Raw genomic sequence first — 23,150 nt, 5'->3', positions numbered from 1 at the left:
TTCCTCCCGTGTTCAGAAGAGAAATGAGTAGAGTGTGGAATATGTAATTTAATGGCGACGGCCCCCTCAGACAAGCAAGACAAACAATATCTGTTTGGGCGGAGGACGATACGCAGCAAAACGGAAACAGCGCTGCCCGTGATGGGTTCAGGGTGGCCTGGAAAGCGCTGCCTTCTTGTTTCTCCAGTCCAGACCCAGATACTTTTTTTTTGCTACCTCAATAAGAACTGGGCCCCAGACCTACTTTCTGCCCCATAATTGTTCTTCTGTTGGTCTCTATTTAGTATGGATATCTGTGTGGAAGTCTCAACGTGCTATAGTAACCGGCCTTGGCTCTGCCATTCAGCCCCCCCCCCATTTGTTTGTATGCTTGACAAGGGCAAAACCCTTTAGCTGCAGTCCCAGGTTGTGTTGGTACGGAGCCCGGGCTCTATTTATAACTTGGCTTGGGAGCCAACACTGTCCTGCTTTCAGTCTTCTTGCAGAGTTGAGGGTGGAAAAGAAGCACTCTCTGCTAGAACTTTGTTCTCCAGGGAAATACGGAAGAAAACCCTTCGCGCCTTGATTGCAGTCTTCCCTGGCAACACACGGTTAGCGTTTGGTTTTGCAGAAAATGAAGGCTGCTGGCGGGGACCCCAGGAGAATGTTGACCGCGGAAATGCTGTCTGTCAGATGTTGGTGATGTTACTTTTTTTTTTCCCCAAAGAGAAACCACCCATGAAAAACTCTGCGTCGCTGCGATTCATTGAGGTGCTCTCCGTGTGTTCTCCCTGATTAAAAACTACCTTGGTGCACCTTCTGGAAAAAGAGGATGTGCCCCTTTGGAAAGCATTTTGCCATCCAGACCGTGAATTTCCGTAGAGCGTCGCTCTGCCCATAGATTGCGCCTTTGCCTTTGGATGTGACGGGAGTCCCGTGCTGGTTTTTAACACGTACCCCCTGACCAGGGGACCATGGGGAACGGCCTCTTTGCCAACTGCTGCCGCTGCATCTCCAATCTCATCTTTCAGGTCCGTGTGGAGGGCTCATCGGACGAGAGATCCCCCCTCTTGCCTGTGCCAGCTGCCGTGGCGCTAGAAGGTGCCCAGGAAATCCAAGCCATGCTGGTCATCTCTGGAGCTTCCAAGGGCTCTGCGCCGTACCCGGATATCGTCATGAGCAGCGTGTCGCACGAGAACCTGCAGAGTGGGGCAGAGCTGCCCAGTGGCTTAATCAAGGGGAAGAGAGTGGAAGAGCCCACCAAGGCTTGTGTCAGGTGCCTGACACTCATGGCTCCCGGCTTGCTGCAGCATGCACCGAGATCTTGTCTGGTTCGTGCCCTTCCTGCCGACCTTGAGCGAGAATCATCACGGCCTGCAAACTATTCTTGGCCACTTGGTCGAGCTTCCAAGGCCCACGAGGTTCTTGGAGGTGTAAGCTTTCAATCAAACCAGCTGGAAGGCAGTCCGGGCAGTGGAGCAGATGCCAGGCACGGGACACCAGCTTCTGGGCTGCACCAGTGCCAAGGAACCGTGGCGGCGAGCCAGAACGTGGCTCTGGGGCCCACGTCAGCTGATACTGGCTTGGCAGCTTGCAGTCTCTTCCAAGTCTCTTCTGCCTTCGATTCTGGTGGTCCCTCAGGGGGCAGCGCGCCGTCGGAGAAACCTGCACTTTGTCCATCGGGAGAGAAGAGCTCGGTTGTCCTCCAGGCTTCTTCGTATGAGCCACAGGAAGTTAAAAGCGTGGAAGGAGTTGTGGATGCTAAAAGGGAAACAGGTAGAGAGTTTGGCCTTGCACTTGAAGGGGAAGCTGGTCCACGATACAACCAGAGAATGAGTAAAAGGGCATTTGTCTTGGGGTGATTTCTACTACCCGCCTTGGGGTATATATCCTGTTTGCCCTGACGGGGGCCTAGTCTGTTTGTAGCATCAAGTGAGGCTAGAGTTGGGCAGTATTGGGTTTTCCACTTTGTGATCTTTCACCAGCTAAACATCGCAATACAGTGGAACCTTCTTTCTTGGACTTAATCCATTCCGGGAGTCCGTTTGACTCCCGAAACCATTCCAAAATCAAGGTGTGGCTTCCGATTGGCTGCAGGAGCTTTCTGCACTCGAGCAGAAGCCACGTCAGACGTTCAGAAGTCGAAACACTTCTGAGTTTTCGGTGTTCGGCAGCCAAAACGTACGAGCACCAAGACGTTCGAGAAGCAAGGTACGGCTGTATACTGATAGTGTGTGAAATAAGAATGGAGCCATGTAGAGGCATTGGCTGGCTTCACGGTTTCCCCCACATTGTGATTTTTGCAAAGCACACACACAGACACACACATCGTGATTCGCAATATATTGCCAGGTCAGAAATCATGAAACCCGATAATCACAATCTGGGCTTGAAACCGGTTTCGGACACAAGGCTCTGCTTGCGATTTTAAGGCAGATACATGCGAAGGAAGAGGAAGTTGACATGGAAGGCCAGCCAGGGAGAAATGGAGGAATGATTTCTGACAGAACTCAAAGGCTGCTCCTAGCCACATTATTCCCCTCTGGACTCAAGAGTGGAGTTGCTCTTGACGTAGCCATTGTGAAACCCAGGTAGTTTTGCATTAAACTCCACCCCACTGCCAAAAACTAACAGAAAAGCCACCCAGTCTAGTTTTAGGCTTGAAGTGCCAGAAACGATGGCAACAACACATGGCAGTCTTTTTTATTATTATTATTTCTCTCTCCCCTACCCCCCCAGTCCCTTTGTGAGTAGAGAACATGGTTTCTTGAGCATGGAGTGGTTCAGAGTTCGATCCCTGGCACTGCCTGTTAAAAGGACCACAGGTAACTCAGCTGGGGAGAGGCCTTGGGCAGCTTCTGCCGGTCAGGCCCCAAAGGCCCAGTGGTCTTGCTCCATGCATCAGGGCAGAACCCCACCTTCGTCCACTCTTTCTGCAACCCTTTCCATTGAAGCCTGGAGCATGTGTGCTGCAAGGATTATGCAGCGTGGTGCACTGGTTAGAGTTTTGGACTAGGACTCGGGGAGACCGGGGTCTGACTGCTCGCTGGGGGCTCTTGGACCAGCCATGCTCACATCAACTTAACCCTACCTTGCAGGGTTGTTGTGAGGAGCAAGCGGAGAGGGGGAGTACCACGCATGCCGCCTCTTGCTCTTTGGAGGAGAGCTGAGGTATAAGCGTAGTAATGGCAGCCGTAAAGGACCCGCCAGCTTTCAAATTATTCAACTATGGTGAAGCTAAGGGTGTGTTTGGGGTGGACTGTGGCTGCTCTTCACCAGCCCTGGTGGCTTCTAGATAGTTTGGACCATAACTCCCTTCAGGCTGTGCTTGCTGGGCCTGCTGGGAAGTGTAGTCCGGAACATTTGGAGGGTGCCAGATTGGGCAAAGCCTGGTTTAGGCTCTCTCTGTTTACGTGTGCTTCTAAAGCTTGTCAGCATGTACCTTATATATTGTAAACCTGGAATTTCCAGTAGAGACGCACACGCACCATGTATGTTGATTACCTGCGCATGCTTTCAGGGAACAGGGGTTAATGTTTAATGCAGAAAGGCCAGCCGCAAGTCTTGCCGTGCGGAGTGCCATTCAAATGCCTTTTTGACGCTTGCGACGGAGAAGAACGGCTTCCGTAGAAAAGCAGGCCGTGCCTGGAGATCAAACATCAAGCCAACAAGAGGACTTGGAACCTTGACCGTGCCGGTGTGGTAGTTTTAACGTTTTCCTCCTGACAGGAGGGGGGAAAGTCATGTGTTTGGGGGGGAAACAACATTGTGGAAGCGCAGAAGCCGTCTGTTGTGTGTGTCTTTGGTTCAGCCTTTCCACCCAGCATTTCATAGAATTGTAGAGTTGGAAAAGGACCCTGAGGTTCATCTAGTCCAACCCCCTTGCAATGCAGGAATATGCAGCTGTCCCATATGGAGACTGAACCTGCGACCGTGGTGTTGTCAGCACCACACTCTAACCAACTGAGAAGAAGGTTCTAACCTTGGCAGCCCTGGGTTAAAGCCTGGACCACTTGGGTCCTGTAATCTGCCTCTTCTTCTCACCTACCACCGGAGTTGTTGTTGTTGTTGTTGTTGTTATTCCACCCATCTGACTGGGTTGCCCCAGCCACTCTGGGCAGCTCCCAGCAGAATATTAAAAACACAGTAAAACATCTTAGAAGTCAGGTAGTTGTCTATCTCTTTGACATCTGGGCTGCATCAATAGGAGTATAGCATCTAGATCTAGGGAAGTAATAGTACCACTGTATTCTGCTCTGGTCAGACCTCACCTGGAGTACTGTGTCCAGTTCTGGGCACCACAGTTCAAGAAGGATACTGACAAGCTGGAACGTGTCCAGAAGAGGGCAACCAAAATGGTCAAAGGCCTGGAAACGATGCCTTATGAGGAACGGCTTAGGGAGCTGGGTATGTTTAGCCTGGAGAAGAGAAGGTTAAGGGGTGATATGATAGCCATGTTCAAATATATGAAAGGATGTCATATGGAGGAGGGAGAAAGATTGTTTTCTGCTGCTCCAGAGAAGCGGGCACGGAGCAATGGATTCAAACTTCAAGAAAGAAGATTCCACCTAAACATTAGGAAGAACTTCCTGACAGTAAGAGCTGTTCGGCAGTGGAATTTGCTGCCAAGGAGTGTGGTGGAGTCTCCTTCTTTGGAGGTCTTTAAGCAGAGCCTTGACAGGCATATGTGAAGAATGCTTTGATGGTGTTTCCTGCTTGGCAGGGGGTTGGACTGGATGGCCCTTGTGGTCTCTTCCAACTCTGATTCTATGATGGCAGGGCGTTCCACAGGGCAGGTGCCACTACCGAAAAGGCCCTCTGCCTGGTTCCCTGTAACTTTGTTTCTCGCAATGAGGGAACCACCAGAAGGCCCTCGGCGCTGGACCCCAGTGTCCGGGCTGAACGATGGGGGTGGAGACGCTCCTTCGGGTATAATGGGCCAAGGCCGTTTAGGGCTTTAAAGGTCAGCACCAACACTTTGAATTGTGCTTGGAAATGTATCGGGAGCCAATGTAGATCCTTTAGGACCAGTGTTATATCATGGAAGCATAGAGTTGCAATGCAGGAATCTTCTTCTCCAGTGTGGGGCTTGAACACATGACCCTCAGATTCAGTCTCGAGCTCTACCAACTGAGCCATCCCAGCTAATGGAAGAGTCAGTTGAGGAATTTTGAATGAGCTTCCATCCGAGATGCAGAAACATTTTTTGCCAAAATTCTTGGGAGTTGCATTAGCAGGTGATGTTGACAATCGGCGATCCAGAAAACCTGTGTCTGTCCGGGTGTTGCCAACTCCCACAAACCCCCAGCTCTTCTCTGGGGCGCAGAGAAATCCCCACAGTCCAGCAACGTTCAGAGGGCCACATGGGGGGGAGGGTTCCCCCGAGAGGACCGCATTTGAAACTAGGTTTTGGCTGGCAAGCCCCCGCTGCTGCTTCCTGCTGAACTTAAGCAGCGCCAGCCCTTGCACCAGTGTAGCAACCTCTTGATCTTAACACCAAAGAAACTTAACACCTGCGTGGCTGGCACACAGACGGGTTAATCTCTTAAACACGGATAATCCAATTGGGGATATTTCTGTTTAAACACAAGTTCTTAGAGAGACTGCTGCATCTGACCAGAAGAAGTAGATGTCTTGATGGGTGGGTTTTGCAGAGAGCCAGGACTGTGGAAACTTGTGCTCTGGGAGCATTGCGTACATTCGGGCTATCAAGTGATGGCTGCCGATTTTGCATATATATTTTTTAAAATAATTTAAAATTTAAAATAATTTTTATTGAATTTTACATGGAGAAATAAGAAGAAAAACAAAAACAAAAAAGATTTTTTTTGCTTTAAAAAGGTACAAAAATACAAAATGCAAAAAAGACAATGTATATCCCCTCTTACTTCTTCCAACATCTTCACTTCCCCTTTTTACAATCCTTGTTTATAATTTACTCTTACCATTTCCAGATCTCATCTAAATATCATAAAGTTACATCTTATATCACATTTAATAACCTTATTCTTAAATCATTCTTATTCATTGTATATAAGAGTGTGAAGGAAAGATAGCCGTCTTCTTCTTCCCGCCCCATGTGGAACCGCTGGGAAGTGTGCCGGCGCCGTGGCTGCGTCATGAGCGCTGCGGGAAACCCCCTGGCCTTCCAGAGGTTGCTGAACTACATGTCCCACCAGCCCCGGCAAGCAAGCCAGTAGCCAGGGATGGTGGGAGGTGTAGTTCCTCAACACCAATTTCATGATTCTATGGCATTGCCCGCATGCCACCCATAGAAGATCTGCATGTCTTCTCCCCTCCACCCCCTTGTGAGGCTTGGCATTCAGCCACTGAAATGTTTCTGCAGAGAGAAAAATTCGAGAACCACTGGCTTGGTGAGAGAGCAGATACTTTTCTGCATGCAATAGTTCCCTGGTTCCGTCCATGGGGCTTTCAGCTGAAAGAATCGGAGGAGGAGAGAGGGAGGGAGAAAGACCAAAATGGACAAAGTTCAAGCTTTGAACAAGGCAATTTCATGTGTTTATGCTCACTTGAGCTCAAATTTCTCGCTGTGTGTCTACTATCCCCCACCACCATCCACCACGCTTTAGCTCTTCCTAAGGATGGAGAAGAAATCGGTTCAGTTCACAATGAAAGGTGAGCCTACCTAACTCATGCTGGCTGAAACGATTTGTGAAACCAAAGTCGCCCTTAGAGAATCATGCTCCTATGAATTTTGCAAATGCTGTTCTCCTGCCAGTGTGTACAAAAATGCATCTGTTGTGGTACAACACAGGTGGAAATGCATGCATTGCTGAAATCAACACACCCAACTATCAGTCGTACCTCGGATCCCAAACGCTGCAAACTCGGAAGTGAGTGTTCCAGTTTGCGAACATTCTTTGGAACCCGAATGTCCGATGCAGCTTCTGATGGGCTGCAGGAGCTTCCTGCAGCCAATCGGAAGCCGCGCTTTGGTTTCCGAACATTTTGGAAGTCAAACGGACTTCCGGAACGGGTTCTGTTCGACTTCCAAGGTACAACTACTGAAATCAACACAAATGCATTATGTTAAGGGAAATGGTTTTGCGGAAAGTTGTAGGCAGGCAACAACCTTTGCGTGCAGCGGTTATGTTCCTGAGCCCTGCATGCATCGATGTATGCAAGCCTATTCCACCTCCTCTCTTCCGGCCACTTCCGGGTTGCGGCGATGCGCGTGTGCATGGTCGCACGCTGATTGGATTGCGCGTAAATTGCTCGTTGCCTGTGTTGGGATGACTTGGTGCTAAGATGCTGGTTAATTTCCAAGGGAACTTTTTTTTTTAGAAAGTCACAACCAGACGTGGGGAACTAAAGAGAAGGTTGGAAGATTGAGAAACTGAGCAGAGCTGAAATGGGCATGCAGAGGGGGTCCTTATGCCTCTAAACCCTCGGGGTGTGATAGGACAGCTGTGGAAATCGGTTGTGCAACGGATTTTTAAGTATTCCAACCCGTGTGCGGGAATGCTATGATGCAAAAGTTCGCAGTGTTTCCACATCGTCTGAAACTTCTCTCTGTAGGAAACGGTCCTGGAATGAAGGAACATTATTCAGGGTCTCGAGTTTGTTCATTTTAAGGGGTGGGGGGCTGAGAGAGATCTCTGGGAAGGATGTTGCCTTGCAAGCCGTTCTTCCGTCTCTCCTGCTCTTCCCTCTCCCTTCCCAAACTTATAGGACAAAGGTGCCCCCCCTTCATATGATTGCCCTTTGATCTTGCTGTGTTGCAATTTCTGGATTGATGGTGTTTGTCCTTTTTGGCAAAGAGACGGCAGCTGGTCTGCCGCACCACCCTAGATTAAGAGCACCGGCGGTTTTTGAGGCTAGGAGTGCCGCGTGCCTTTTTACCCACATAAAATCCCCCTTCCTTTGTTATCTTATTTATTGAAGACCTCTGCATGCCCTCTGTCATCCTATTTAAGTGTCCAGGGCAGCAAACGACCGATTGTGTCGCACTCCAAATAGTCGTACCTTGGTTTTTGATCAGCCTAGTTTCCAAACATTTTGGCTCCTGAACGATCGAAAGCCAGAAGTGAGTGTTCTGGTTTTCAAACATTATTTTGGAAGCCGAACGACCGCCGGGGCTTCCACAGCTTCCGATTGGCTGCAGGAGCTTCTTCAGAATCTCCTTGATTGTAACTAAAACAGGATTTGACTGGCATCTTTTGCAGACCTGCTAGGGGGTTGAATCTGGAACCTTCGGCATCCAAATCATGTGTGCTGCCCTCAACCCCTTTCCCAAATGATTATCCGAGACCCTGTTGTGGGTGCTATTCAAAAGTTGAGCCGGCAATTGCAGAAGGCAGGGACTTCTCGGTGGTAGCCCCAAGTTGCTGTAGAACAGGCACCCCCAAACTTCGGCCCTCCAGATGTTTTGGACTACAATTCCCATCTTCCCCGACCACCGGCCCTGTTAGCTAGGGATCATGGGAGTTGTAGGTCAAAACATCTGGAGGGCCGCAGTTTTGGGATGCCTGCTGTAGAATGTGGTGTAGAAAGAGGGCAGAATTGTGTTGCAACATGAGTATAGCCTTTATGGATCAGACTTAAAGGCCCATCTGGTCCAGCATCGTGATCTCGGTCGCCAACCAGTTGCCCAAAGGTTTTGATGTTGTGTATTGGCCCGTCACTCGCCCTTGGCTGTGTTTTTTGTAAGCTGTGTTGGGTAGCATTGATATTCACATTTGCCACAAATTTGCAAGCTCCCAGTCTGTTGGGCCATTGATTGGCAGGGCTGTGTGTTTCCCAAAAGTGTCACATAAATGCAGAATTGGCAACACGAAAGAAGCATCTTGAGAACTTGACAATATGCAGCAAGTTTCCAGTCCTCAGTGTGCGAATTAGAACCTCTAGTGGCCATGGGGATGGGCTGCATAGTACCCCTTTTTTTGCCTCCCTTGCTTGAATTTTGCAAAGTTGTGCAAAGTTTATTTAAGTTGCATGACTTGGGAATTGAACTCTGCTCCCATGGCACTGAAAGGGACACCGCTTCTCAAAAGGCATGCCTGCTTGCTTAGTCGCATAGCCTCTCTTTCTCTCCCCCCTCCCTTCCGCACGCTCTGGTATCTAGCGTGAGAATAAGTCCTGCCTTCCGACTTTAAACTTCTCAAAGTCGCCCGAGTCCCCTAATAAGCCTCTGTCTTTGCAAACTAAGGAACCATATGTGTGGTGGTCAGGGGGCAGGGGGGAAGAGAACTGCAGCAGCACAAGACTCTTTGCTCTCCCTCCCTTCCTGCATTCGCGGGAGGGAGGAAGATTATCAAGGTAACAATCACTTTTCGTGCAATTGGCAGATCCTCTGCAGGCGTTTAGAGATGCCTCTGGGCTCTGCAGCGCTGCCCACGCCCAGCACCTGGTGATTTTAGTTAAATAAGTCTCTTCAAACTTGAACTGTGAATGATTCTTACTTTTCAAAAAAGAAAAAGGGGGGGGGAGAATTGCAATCCACTCCCTCCCTGCATTTTTGCCTCTTTTTTCTTTTAACCATTCAGTTAAAGCACTCCCCACCCACTCCTACCCCCAAAAAATAGAATCCTGGAAACCATATTGTGTTTAGGGTGTCGGGAGTTGTAGCTCTGTGAGGGGTAAACTACACTTCCCAGGGTTCTGGTTTTGGGTGCTTTCATTGTGCCTTTACTGTGTGGTGTACACCATGGGTAGGCAAACTAAGGCCCGGGAGCCGGATCCAGGCCAATCGCCTTCTAAATCCGGCTTGCGGACGGTCTGGGAATCAGCGTGTTTTTACATGAGTAGAATGTGTGCTTTTATTTAAAATGCATCTCTGGGTTATTTGTGGGGCATAGGAATTCGTTCATCCCCCCCAAAAAATATATATAGTCCGGCCCCCCATGAGGTCTGAGGGACAGTGGACTGGCCCCCCTGCTAAAAATCTTTTGCTGACCCCTGGTGTACAGTCTTACCCTGTTGGTTGCCTCTCTGCTTTTACCCTCTTGAGGCATATCCCCCGCCTCAGGCAGAGAAAAGGGCGTTGCTCATTTGGGCAAGGGAAAAAGAGAGATAAGGCCAGACGTGCCTTTCTCGTCAGCGCCAGCTTGAAAAGGGGATGGGGAGAGAGAACCGGAGTGAAATTTGCAACCAGGCTCCTGCCCTAGTGCAGCTCAGGAGCTGCCTTTTTAGCTTGTGACCCACCAAGGCGTCTGCCGTCACAATCGAGCCTCACGGGGCTGGTTCCCTGCGGCGAGTAGGGATCTCCTGCCGGCGACCCACACCTAGTTGAGCTTCTGTGAAATGTGGGAAGGCAAGAGACTAGGTTTGAGCTTCTCCCTCCATCTCCTTGCTGTGCCAGGATTAATGCCGTTTTATAGGCAGTGCGGTTTAGTGGGCAGTGTGTCTGGTGCCCATTGGGTGAAAGGAAGGGAGGCCAACAGTAGGTGGCGCCAGAGCCAACAGCAGGCAGAATCAACTAATTCCAGTTTTGTCCCCATCCTCCCTGCTGATTTCTGCAAGGGCAGCATTGAGACTAAGGGCGAGCAGGAGGTTGGCTCTGGGGAGACAGGTGTCCTGCCTTGGACATTTTCAGAACTGGAAAATACAGCATTTAAACTCATGTCAATGACGCTTTTATCTGGTGTTTTCCTAATCGGGTGTTTCTGTTCTAATATTTCTGACTGTTGGGAGAGAAGCAGCTTGAGGTTCCCAATCCCATGTGATTTAGGGCAGCGGAAACTACAGTCGTACCTTGGAAGTCGAACGGAATCCGTCGAACGGAATCCGTTCGACTTCCAAAATGTTTGTAAACCAAAGCGCAGCTTCTGATTAGCTGCACGGCTTCTGATTAGCTGATTAGCTGCAGCCAATTGGAAGCCCCATCAGACATTCGGGTTCCAAAGAACGTTTGCAAACTGGAACGCTCACTTCTGGGTTTGTGGCATTCGGGAGCCAAAACGTCAGAGTACCAAGGTGTTCAGGATCCAAGGTACAACTGTATTACTTTTCCAGAAAACCAAGACCACTGTCTGCATCAATGTCCTTTAGGGTCTCCAGCTGGCAAAAACCTAAATCGTTTCCCTTTCTTTTTGGCTAGAGCAACCCCCGCCCAGCATAACCCTAATGAATGGCGATGGCCTGCACGAGAACCACAACGATGAGACCAGGCAGAACGGCCACGAAGAAACAGACCACGCAGACGATGGGAATGACCAAGAGGTTATCGTCATCCAGGACACCGGTTTTACGGTCAAAGTCCATGCGCCGGCAGTCGAACCTTTCCCCCTTCAAGTGAGTGTCTCTGGAAGTACTTGTGGTCTAAATCTCCTTGGCTGGCCCCCTTCCTCTCCGCATGTACAAACTGGGACTGCTGTGTTTCATTGCTATTGCTGTTATTGCCTCAAATCTGTCTTCCCCTCTAAATTATGCTGGGCTACAATTCCCATCAAGGGACGCGGGTGGCGCTGTGGGTTAAACCACAGAGCCTACGGCTTGCCAATCAGAAGGTTGGCGGTTCGAATCCCCGCAACGGGGTGAGCTCCCGTTGCTCGGTCCCTGCTCCTGCCCGCCTAGCAGTTTGAAAGCATGAAGTGCAAGTAGATAAATAGGTACCACTCCGACGGGAAGGTAAACAGCATTTCCGTGCGCTGCTCTGGTTCGCCAGAAGTGGCTTAATCATGCTGGCCACATGACCTGGAAGCTGTACGCCGGCTCCCTCGGCCAGTAAAGCAAGCTGAGCCCGCAACCCCAGAGTCGTCCGCGACTAGACCTAACGGTCAGGGGTCCCTTTACCTTTCCAATTCCCATCATCCCTGACAATCGTCCATGCAGGTCGGAGCTGATGGGAGCAGAAGTCCAACAGCATCTTGGTCAGTGTTTCCCCAAACTCAGGCCTCCAGCTGTTTTTTGTACTACAGTTCCCACCATCCCTGACCACTGGTCCTGCTAGCTAAGGATGATGGGAGTTGTCGTCCAAAAACAGCTGGAGATCCAGGTTTGGGAAACCCTGATCTTAGAGGGTATTGCATTGGGGAAGGCTGCCTTGCATCCCGAGTGCCTAACCAGATATGCCCCCATTTTGGCGTTTGTGCTGCATGCCTGTTGGGTGCCTCTAAGTGTCCTCAACTTGGTCAAGAGCTCAGGTGAGTGAAAGAGCAAGCAGATCTCTGAGGGGAGCCCATCTTCTGGAGCCAGGGGGTGGCTATCCTGCAGGTGGATCTGGCCCGCCAACCCTTAGTGGTAGCTTAGAAGAGACTTAGGCTTTGAGCCTGGAAAGAGTAAATATGCAGGTTTGGTCTTCATATGGGACAGCTGCATATTCCTGCATTGCAGGGGGTTGGACTAGATCAGGCATCCCCAAACTTCGGCCCTCCAGATGTTTTGGACTACAATTCCCATCATCCCTGACCACTGGTCCTGTTAGCTAGGGATCATGGGAGTTGTAGGCCAAAACATCTGGAGGGCCGCAGTTTGGGGATGCCTGGACTAGATGATCCTCAGGGTCCCTTCCAACCCTGCAATTCCAGATTCTATGAAACTAAGCTTAAAGCATCTCAGTTTGACTGCATCCATCTGAGGAACGTATTGCCCTGGCTGCATTTGAACATACTTCATATTCAGAATGAAGAATGGGTATTAAATTGAAACAGTGCTTGTGGTGATAATAATAATAATAAATAAAAAATGCATCGATTTTGTGTGGGTACATGTTTGGACATCTGGAAGGCTCATGTGAACTTATAGGTTTACGATCCATGCATTGCTGATAGTAACTGTTTAAACACACCTACTAATGATAATAGTAGTAGTTGCTTTATTTACACCCTGCCCATCTGGCTGGGTTGCCCTGGCTACTCTGGGCAGCTTCCAACACATATAAAACAAAAACAAAAACACCCTTCAATCTGATCTAATACAAAAAGTCACAATAACTTTAAAATAAGAACAACTTATATCAAATAAAGCAATATTCCATAACCCATTGGAATATAATAGTAAACAGTAAAATGAAATACCAGCAAATAATAATTAAGCAGTTTACACTTACGAGCTACAATAAAGAACTGCTAAACTATAAATTGAGAGAATTAACGGCAAGTCTCAATGCTTAAAATACCGTGTTGGTCTGAGTCGAAGCAAAATAAAAAAAATCCTTCAGTAGCACCTTAAAGACCAATAAAAAAAATTCCTTCAGTAGCACCTTAAAGACCAACTAAGTTGATCTTCAAAAGTGTGCATGCACACGAAAGCTCATACCAAAATAAAAGAATTTTTTATTTTGCTTAAAATACTGCAAAACATACAAACCACGTGAAAGGATCAAATTGAGGAACAAGGACACACAACTTATAAAATTATCGCTGAGCTCCTTTTCTCTCTTCCCAGGGAGGGCAGGGAGGAGAACGTCAGTGAAGCAGCCTTTGCAAGGGAAACTGAGGCACACACAGGGCAGAGGGAAGAATTGCTTTCCTCTTCAAAATGCTGCTTCTGCTGGTTACAAAATAAGCTTAGATTAGCAAGTGTCCTGCTTCTGCAGCAGCAGCAGCTTACTATAAACCACCTCCGATCTGGGAGCTTAACCTGGTCAGTCTGGGTGGCCCTTGTCCGGTGATAGCATTTATCAGGCAATTCCTAGCAGGGTTCTATTTTTATTTGTATTTTTTGGTGGTGGTGGTGAGAGGAACAGTCCATTCCAGCATCCCTGGGGGACGTGCGGAGGGCTCGATACACAGCCTCGTGGCACAGGCAGCCGAAACGTGAAAAAGCAGCCGGGGGGGGGGCAGGCAGACTGTTTTGTTGTATGCAGTCTTTTTTTGTTCCCAGTAGTGATGGGCCCTAGGTAAAGGTAAAGGGACCCCTGACCATTAGGTCCAGTCGTGACCGACTCTGAGGTTGCGCGCTCATCTCGCATTATTGGCCGAGGGAGCCGGCGTATAGCTTCCAGTTCATGTGGCCAGCATGACAAAGCCACTTCTGGCAAACCAGAGCAGCACATGGAAACGCCGTTTACCTTCCCGCCGGAGCGGTTCCTATTTATCTACTTGCATTTTGACGTGCTTTCGAACTGCTAGGTTGGCAGGAGCTGGGACCAAGCAACAGGAGCTCACCCCGTCGCGGGGATTCGAACCGCCGACCTTCTGATCAGCAAGCCCTAGGCTCAGTGGTTTAACCACAGAGCCACCTGGGTCCCTAGAACCCCATAAAAGTGCAGTCAAACTGTGCATTCAGGAGCATAAAGTAGGAAGGCAGTATAAGGACCCCCTGCCATTTGGGGGGCGACTGTGGGGTTGCTATGGACTGGTGCAGGGGTCAGCAAACTTTTTCAGCAGGGGGCTGGTCCACTGTCCCTCAGACCTTTTGGGGGGGGGGAAATGAACGACTTCCTTTGCCCCTCAAATAACCCAGAGATGCATTTTAAATAAAAGGACACATTCTACTCATGTAGAAACACGCTGATTCCCAGACCGTCCGCAGGCTGGATTTAGAAGGTGATTGGGCCGGATCTGGCCCCCGGGCCTTAGTTTGCCTACCCATGGACTGGTGAGTGGTTTTTTGTGTGTGCGTGGGTGTACAGTCATACCTCAGGTTACAGACGCTTCAGGTTGCGTGTTATCGGGTTGCACAACGCGCTGAAGCCAGAAGTACCAGAACGGGTTACTTCTGGGTTTTGGCGCTTACCCAGAAGCGCTGAATCACAACCCGCGCGTGCGCAGAGGGTTGCGAACACGCCTCCCGCACGGATCACGTTCGCAACCGGAGCGTCCACTGTATTTTTCAACATGCCATTGACGCAACAGTAGTGCAAGAATTGGTGGTGGGTTCGTACTGGGCCATCCACATATCACTCTAGTTTGTTAGTGGTTCTGCAGTGCTTTCCCAGTTTTACAGAGGGGCACTTGGGTGCTGTGGTGCAAGAAAAGTGGGAACCAGAAAACAAAATAAAACAAAAAACTCTGGGGTATGTACCAAATGGAAGCGAAGCAGTGTGCCTGCACCGAAACATTTGCAGGTACAAAGTGGCATGGGTTGCAAATCTGTGCAAAACTGCCTGGATGCGACCATAAACACAAACCATTCAGAATGCACCATAAAGGAATGTCTGGCGCAACACCTGTCTGTGGTTAGAGCCCCTGCTTTGCATGCAGAAGGTTCCAGGTTCAATCTCTGACACCTCCAGGACCAAAAAATAAATAAATGTTCAGGGAGCAGGAGATGGGAGCAGATCTCTACCTGAAAACCCCTTGGCAGTGAGAACAAGCAGTGCTGGGCAAGAGGGGGAAATGAAACAGGGTCTTCTCACCGCTAGTTCAAAGCTTTAAGGAGAAGAGAACATAACTCTTCTTCCCTTTTAATTTTTAAAATATTTTATAAATGACCTTCCCCTCCAGGGAAAACCTTCTTAAGCAAAAAAAAAAGTCTTCAGTAGATTCCTAAACATCCTGACACTCAACACCTACCTAATTTCAACTGGGAGCTGATTCCAGAGGGCTGGAACTGCAACACTAAAAGCCCATTTTTGTTTTGTACAAACTAAGTGCACCTTAATAAGTTTGTTGTTCTTGTTTCATGTGTGATGAACCTTTTTTGTAAGCTGGTTTCAGTTGATACCGTTCTTCCCTTTATAAAAAATAAGTATATGTAATCTATGTGTTCTGGCTTTTTTTAAAAAAAAGGTATCCCCCCAAGAGATGGTCCAGGAAATCCACCAGGTGCTGATGGACCGCGAGGACACCTGTCACCGAACGTGCTTCTCCCTGCAGCTGGACGGCAACGTCCTGGACAACTTTGCCGAGCTGAAAACCATTGAAGGGTTGCAAGAAGGCTCCGTGTTAAAAGTAGTTGAAGGTAAAACTTGGGAGAACGTTTGCTGCCTCAGACGCGTGGCAGGAAAGTTCTTAAACAGGGGGCTACCCATAAATTGCAGGTAGGGAGACTGTCGTGCCCCAGATGCTGTTGGAATAAACTCACAGCAACTGATGGCAGCTAACAGATTGAGGTTTAATCTTGACAAGACAGAAGTACTGTTTTGGGGGGGACAGGGATCGGGCAGGTATGGGGAACTTCCTGGTCCTGAATGGGGTAACTGTGCCCCTGAAGGACCAGGTGTACAGCCTGGGAGTCATTTTGGACTCACAGCTGTCCATGGAGGCGCAGGTCAATTCTTTGTCCAGGGCAGCTGTCTATCAGCTCCATCTGGTACGCAGGCTGAGACCCTACCTGCCTGCAGACTGTCTCGCCAGAGTGGTGCACGCTCTAGTTATCTCCCACTTGGACTACTGCAATGCGCTCTATGTGGGGCTACCTTTGAAGGTGACCTGGAAACTGCAACTAATCCAGAATGCGGCAGCCAAACTGGTGACTGGGAGCTGCTGCCGAGACCATATAACACCGGTCCTGAAAGACCTACATTGGCTCCCAGTACGTTTCCGAGCACAATTCAGAGTTTTGCTGCTGACCTTTAAAGCCCTAAACTGCCTCGGCCCAGTATACCTGAAGGAGCGTCTCCATCTCCATTGGTCAGCCCGGACACCAAGGTCCAGCAATGAGGGCCTCCTGGCGGTTCCCTCCCTGCAAGAAGTGAGGTTACAGGGAATCAGGCAGAGGGCCTTCTCGGTAGCAGCACCCACCTGTGGAACGCCTTCCCTTCAGATGTCAAGGAAATAAAGAACTATCTGACTTTTAGAAGACATCTGAAGGCAGCCCTGTTTAGGGAAGTTTTTAATGTTTGATCTTTTATTGTGTTTTTAATATCCTGTTGGAAGCCGTCCAGAGTGGCTGGGGAGGCCCAGCCAGATGGGCAGAGTATAAGTATTATTATTATTACTTATTTGCACCCCTTTCCATTAGTATCCTCTCAACATGAGGCTATTATTATTAATTAAATTTGTGTACCACCCATCATTCAAAGATCCCAGGGTGGTTTACAACATACCCAGAGCCTCTCCATCCCTACTCTCTCTCGATTCACGCATCACTTTCCCGCATCCATTTACACACCCACATTCCCAAATACGAGCTCCTGCTTCAAAGCTCGTGCTCTACCAATTTTCCACGGACCTTATAGTGCCCGGTAAGGTTTCATCAGTTGTAAGGTCTAGCTGACTTTGTCTGGAGGAAAGAAGGCTAAACTGCCAGCCGCTAAGCATTGCACAGAGACTGGGGGGGGGGGAACTGTGGAATCTTCAAAAGGTTATTGCACACATATATAAGTTAATTGGGATGCAGGTGGCGCTGTGGGTTAAACCACAGAGACTAGGGCTTGCCGATCAGAAGGTTGGAAGTTCGAATCCCTGCGACGGGGTGAGCTCCCGTTGCTCGGTCCCAGATCATGCCAACCTAGCAGTTCGAAAGCACGTCAAAGTGCAAGTAGATAAATAGGTACCGGTACAGCGGGAAGGTAAACGGCATTTCCGTGTGCTGCTCTGGTTCGCCAGAAGTGAGCGCCGCAACCCCAGAGTCGGTCACGACCCTAATGGTCAGGAGTCCCTTTACCTTTATAAGTTAATTAGCAGGGTTAGCTTAAACCAGGCATCCCCAAACTGCGGCCCTCCAGATGTTTTGGCCTACAACTCCCATGATCCCTAGCTAACAGGACCAGTGGTTGGGGAAGATGGGAATTGTAGTCCAAAACATCTGGAGGGCCAAAGGTTGGGGATGCCTGGCTTAAACCAAACAGTTAGAATTAAATTCAAGGAGAAATCAAGGATGAACTAATGACTGGAATAATGAAGAAAATGCAGGGTCAGAAATTAATACAGTTAGGGAACCTCAAGAGAGAAGAAGTCTAACTATTCATGTATATTGTAACGTTGGGTTTGTATTGTTAAAATATCTTTTAAAAACTGAAAAAATATTTTTTTAAGAACAACCTAAGGGGCCGCACAGCCATGCAACAGACCTTGGCCCAGCCATCTGCGCACACTGAGCTGTTCCTCCTTAGGCAACCTGCTTGTCTACTATGCTGGGCAGGGAGAAATGTGGAAATGCAGCAGAGATAGCAACGGACTGAATACACTACAGGCCAGATTTGGCCCAGAGTCTCATAGTTGCCCACCCCTGATATAAAGACGGTTCCTTCAAGCCCTGCCTTGTAACTCCCTTGGCCCACTTGTGGAGTATTACTTCACTGCCAGGATTAGCAGTGAAGTCCATAGCTGCCAAGTTCTCCCTTTTTTAAAGGGAAATTCCCTTATGCTGAATAGGCTTCCTCGTGAGAAAAGGGAAAACTTGGCAGCTATGGAAGTTGCTGCCCACAGAGGAGAAATCCCAAAAAGGAAGCCTACTTAAAAGCCTCTTTTCACATAATATTTTCCTCCTAAGTGCATACCTAGGACAGAATGGTTAGAGACAGTCACGGGGGCCCCAAGGTCACCCAGGTTAGCTTGAAGACTGGAGGGAGCTCTTGAACCCAGGTCCTACCCAACACTCTTCAGCCAGCCATAAGTAAGAAACCCATGGCCATTGGTTCTTCTGGCTGGGGCTCATGAGGGCTGGAACAGAACAACATTTGGAGGTCACAAAGGTTGTGGGGAGGCTTGAATTTAACATTGCTGGGCTAGGGCTGTAGAAACCTGCCTTCACGTCCTCCATGGGTCAGCCCAGCTTCCCTCGCATTCTTCAGAAAGTGCAGCCCCAAGAGCTGGACACGGGGCTCCATATGAAACCCGGCATGCTCCTCAATCCTTTTTTTCTCCTTTCCCTTGCCCCTTCTCCTTCTCTCCTTGCAACCCCCAAACCTTCCCAGAACCCTATACAGTCCGAGAAGCTAGAATACACGTCCGCCACATCCGAGACCTCCTGAAGAGCCTCGACCCCTCGGACGCTTTCAACGGCGTCGACTGCAACTCCCTGTCATTCCTCACCGTCTTCACCGAAGGGGACCTTGGAGGTACGCAAGAGAGAGGGGGGTGGGTCGCGGTTGCCCTGATGCTTCTGTTTGGGGGAGGCGGTGCTTTGCTTTGTGCTCCTGTGGCCTGTTAAGCAAGGTCGGGGTTTCTTGATCGTGGGTCTCCACAGCTGTTTTGGGACTACAAGTCCCATCATCCCTGACCCACTGGTCCAGCCAGCTAGGGATGATGGGGTTTGTAGTCCAAAAAAAAACACCAGCTGGAGACCCACAATGGAGAAAGTCTGTCTTAGACCAAGGGGGGGGGATGTGTTGGGATTTGACTAGATGCTAGGAGAATATGCATTTATTAGATATTATGCTTCCTTCCTCACTTTAGTGAGTTCAGCAGAGTTCCATCCCTTTGCAGCTTAAAGGCAAGTTTGGATAGGCTAGTTTTAGCTTTTAAGTATATTGGTAATCCTGGATGTTTTAAGGCAGGCTGGATTTTCCTGGCATTACCCCTCCCCTTCCTTCACCCCTTAAAATATAACATTTACTCAGTATAGGTCTTGAAGACTATCAAGATACAGCAACTTGGGGCAGGCAGGCTTAAAATGCGTAATGGGTTTAGTAAGACATACAAAAGTCTAGCTTAAAAATGGACTCTGAGCTGGAGCTCAGTTACAGATGTTCTCACGTTGCAGACATAGTTGGAAAGAGTTTGCGCCCAGACAGGGAGGAGCATCTATAGTTAACACGCTCTTCCTGTCAAGACGCAAAGCCTAAGTGACCTCATAGAGTTCCCTCTAGCACAGGCATCCCCAAACTGCGGCCCTCCAGATGTTTTGGGACTACAACTCCCATGATCCCTAGCTAACAGGACCAGTGGTCGGGGAAGATGGGAGTTGTAGCCCAAAACATCTGGAGGGCCGAAGTTTGGGGATGCCTGCTCTAGCAAGTTTACAGGACAGTTCTGTGAGCCTCAGCCCCTTCTCCTTCACATGCCTATCTGGCAAAGCATGAATTGTTGGTTTGACTGCAACAGATATAGAAGGAACGTGTTTGTTTCTTAAGGAAGTGCATTCTGGCATGTAAGCTCTCGCCTGTTCTCTGAAGGGGCATAACTCAAGTTCCGGAACAAGGACTGAGAATTGGTAACCTTAGGGGGCTGCTAGACTCCCAGCATGCATCAACCCAGGCAGCACTGGATGATGGGAGTTGTAGTCCAGTATCTTCTGGAGAACTGCAGGTTTCCCACCTCTTGGAACTAATGCAGGTGGCAGGGAACCTTTGGCCCTCTGGATCCTGCTGAACTACAACTCCCAGCAGCCATAACAGGCATGGCCAAAGGCAAGGGGGAATTTCCCACCTCTTAGGACAGGCTTCCTCAAACTTGGCCCTCCAGATCAGGGGTCAGCAAACTTTTTCAGCAGGGGGGCAGTCCACCGTCCCTCAGGCCATGTGGTGGGCTGGACTATACTTTGGAGGAAAAAATGAACAAATTCCTATGCCCCACAAATAACCCAGAGATGCATTTTAAATAAAAGGACATATTCTTACTCATGTAAAAAAAACACTGATTCCCGGACCGTCTGCAGGCCGGATTGAGAAGGTGATTGGGACACATCCGGACCATGGGCCTTAGGTTGCCTACCCCTCTCCAGATGTTTTTGGCCTACAACTCCCATGATCCCTAGCTAGCAGGACCAGTGGTCAGAGATGGATGGGAATTGTAGTATCAAAACATCTGGAGGGCCAGGTTTGAGGAATCCTGTCTTAGGAGTAAGCATTGGGTGTTTTAAATCAGGTTCCCGAGAATGAGCTTGTGTCATGAAGCAAGTCTCCAGGCATAGGCAAACTCGGCCCTCCAGATGTTTTGGGACTACAACTCCCATCATCCCTGACCACTGGTCTTGTTAGCTAGGGATGATGGGGAGTTGTAGTCCCAAAACATCTGGAGGGCTGAGTTTGTCTATGCCAGGCATCCCCAAACTGCGGCCCTCCAGATGTTTTGGCCTACAACTCCCATGATCCCTAGCTAAGAGGACCAGTGGTCAGGGATGATGGGAATTGTAGTCCAAAACATCTGGAGGGCCAAAGTTTGGGGATGCCTGGTCTATGCCATACGTCAGGAATGCTTTGATGGTGTTTCCTGCTTGGCGGGGGGTTGGACTGGATGGCCCTTGTGGTCTCTTCCAACTCTATGATTCTACTCTAGACCCACACCCAGCCCCAGTGCAAAAAAGGAGAAGGTGACGATTTCACTTCTCCCCAGCAAGCGTGCCTCTTGATCGTGCTGACTGCTCTCCTGTCCCCCTGTGCTTTGTTCCAGACAGCGGCAAGAGGAAGAAGAAGGGCGCAGAGTTGGAGCAGATTGACTGTACCCCTCCTGAACATATCCTTCCGGGGAGTAAAGAGCGGCCCCTCTGTCCCCTTCAGCCTCAGAATAGAGACTGGAAGGTAGAGTCCTAAGAACTGAGCAGGGAGAAGCACTAGGCTTGCCCCACCTGGGCCTCCTCCTTCCCAAAGGCAGGACATCCACCTGCCTGCCCCCTCATGCCCCCCAGGTGATCATAGCTCGGTGGCAGAGCATCTGCTTGGTCCCAGGTTCTGTCGCCAGCTAGAAGGCCTCCCTGGCTGAAACCCTGGGGAGTTGTGGCCCGTTTCAGTGTATCATAGGAAGGGGACCCTGAGAGTCATCTAGTCCAACCCCCTGATTGAATCATTGCCAATATCACCTGATTGGCTCTCTAAACACTCATGCTCATTGGCTACATTCAAATGAAGGAAAGCTGAGCAATTGTACTTCCTTTTTCTGGTTATTTGGCAAACCGTTTGATAGAATACAGATAATTCAACAAACTTTGTTCCATTACATTCTTCATTGAATTATCTTCCCATTGATACATAATTTTACGGTATTACTCCAAAAAGAAGTGGTGTTATGAGCCATCAAACCTCAGAAAGAACACTTTCCCCCAGAAGGTTTCCACAGTTTTGGCCACTAGTGTATATAGCAGTAATTCAAAGCTAGAGTGCTGGGAGACAGGTGTTCTAGGGTCGCCTGCTCCCTGAGAAGCTAGCTTTCCACATGCACACACCTCTTTCTTTTCCCATTGCCCCACGAAGCCTCTACAGTGCCTAAAAGTGTTGACAATGAGTGGCTGGAATCCTCCTCCCGGAAACCGCAAGATGCACGGAGACCTCATGTACCTGTATGTCATCACGATGGAAGATCGCCATGTGAGCATCACGGCCTCTACCCGTGGCTTTTACCTCAATCAGTAAGTGGCTAGATGGGTTTGATTTTTTTAAAAAAACCAAAACACCATTCATATAAGGTACATATAAAATCAGGACTCAGGTATGCCTAGGGCTTGCCGATCAGAAGGTCGGCGGTTCGAATCTCCGTGACGGGGTGAGCTCCTGTTGCTCGATCCTTGCTCCTGCCAACCGAGCAGTTCGAAAGCACGTCAAGTACAAGTAGATAAATAGATACCACTCCAGCGGGAAGGTAAATGGCATTTCTGTGTGCTGCTCTGGTTCGCCAGAAGCGGCTTTGTCATGCTGGCCACATGACCCGGAAGCTGTCTGCAGACAAACGCCGGCTCCCTCGGCCAATATTGTGAGATGAGCGCCGCAACCCCAGAGTCGTCTGCGACTGGACCTAATGGTCAGGGGTACCTTTGCCTTTACCTTTACCTTTATGCCATGACTGCAGCCAGGATTGTTTTTGCTCAGAAACGGAAATATTTTCAGTACCAACCCAAGGTAGGAGTGGCAGACTAAACTAATGGATGATGCCAAACATATGGGAGCAATAAAGGAACCAAGAGGGAAGAAAACTTGATCGAAGACTTGGGGGGGAAATTGTGGGTTATTTGAAATGTTATGGTACACTTAAAAGTTCATTAGCAGGATTAACTTAAACCAAACAGTTAAAATAAATGCTGAAGGAAAACTAGGGAGTAATTAATAATTGGAGTAATGAAGGGAATGCAGTGTTACAAATTTAAAAATACAAGAAACCGCAAAAAGGAGTGGGGGAGTCGGAATGTACATATTTGCTGGAAAATACTGGACTGGATTTTTTTTTGTCAAAATATTTTTGAAACACTGAAAAATTATATAAATAAAATAAAGAGGGTCAGGACCCAGTGGTGGGGGGGTGGGGGGTGGGAACCATACAAAACCATAGAACACAGATGGAAAATTACTATAAGGGGACATCAGCTGAGAAAGGCAGCAATTCAATAAGCAGAGTCCACCATCCTGTTCTCACAGTGGCTGACCAGGTGACCCGAGAGGGAAACCTGCATGCAGGATTCAATCGCAAGAGCCTTTCTCTCCTCTTGCGGTTTCCGGCAACTGGCTTTCAGAA

General features: G+C 49.0%; 1 protein-coding gene across 3 annotated transcripts in view; it reads left to right on the top strand.

Moving 5' to 3' along the window:
• The window catches only part of CLUH (clustered mitochondria homolog), an 85,513-nt gene that overhangs the window by 28,554 nt on the left and 33,809 nt on the right, over window positions 1-23,150 (top strand). Inside the window, exons 1-6 of one of the 3 annotated variants that reach the window (XM_035139028.2) lie at window positions 133-1,755; window positions 11,039-11,232; window positions 15,615-15,786; window positions 18,686-18,829; window positions 21,102-21,229; window positions 21,899-22,053. In XM_035139028.2, coding sequence (XP_034994919.2) covers window positions 954-1,755; window positions 11,039-11,232; window positions 15,615-15,786; window positions 18,686-18,829; window positions 21,102-21,229; window positions 21,899-22,053 — 1,595 coding nt within the window. In that variant the 5' untranslated portion in view covers window positions 133-953. Of the gene's footprint in view, window positions 1-132; window positions 1,756-1,786; window positions 3,677-11,038; window positions 11,233-15,614; window positions 15,787-18,685; window positions 18,830-21,101; window positions 21,230-21,898; window positions 22,054-23,150 lie in introns of those variants that run through there. The other 2 variants (XM_035139030.2, XM_035139029.2) reach the window with 2 other exon arrangements.

The sequence above is a fragment of the Zootoca vivipara genome, chromosome 15 (assembly GCF_963506605.1).
Source record: "Zootoca vivipara chromosome 15, rZooViv1.1, whole genome shotgun sequence".
NCBI classification, from domain to species: Eukaryota; Metazoa; Chordata; class Lepidosauria; order Squamata; family Lacertidae; genus Zootoca; species Zootoca vivipara.
The sequence above is the reverse complement of the archived record's forward strand: the minus strand, read 5'-3'. Positions and strand labels throughout refer to the sequence as shown.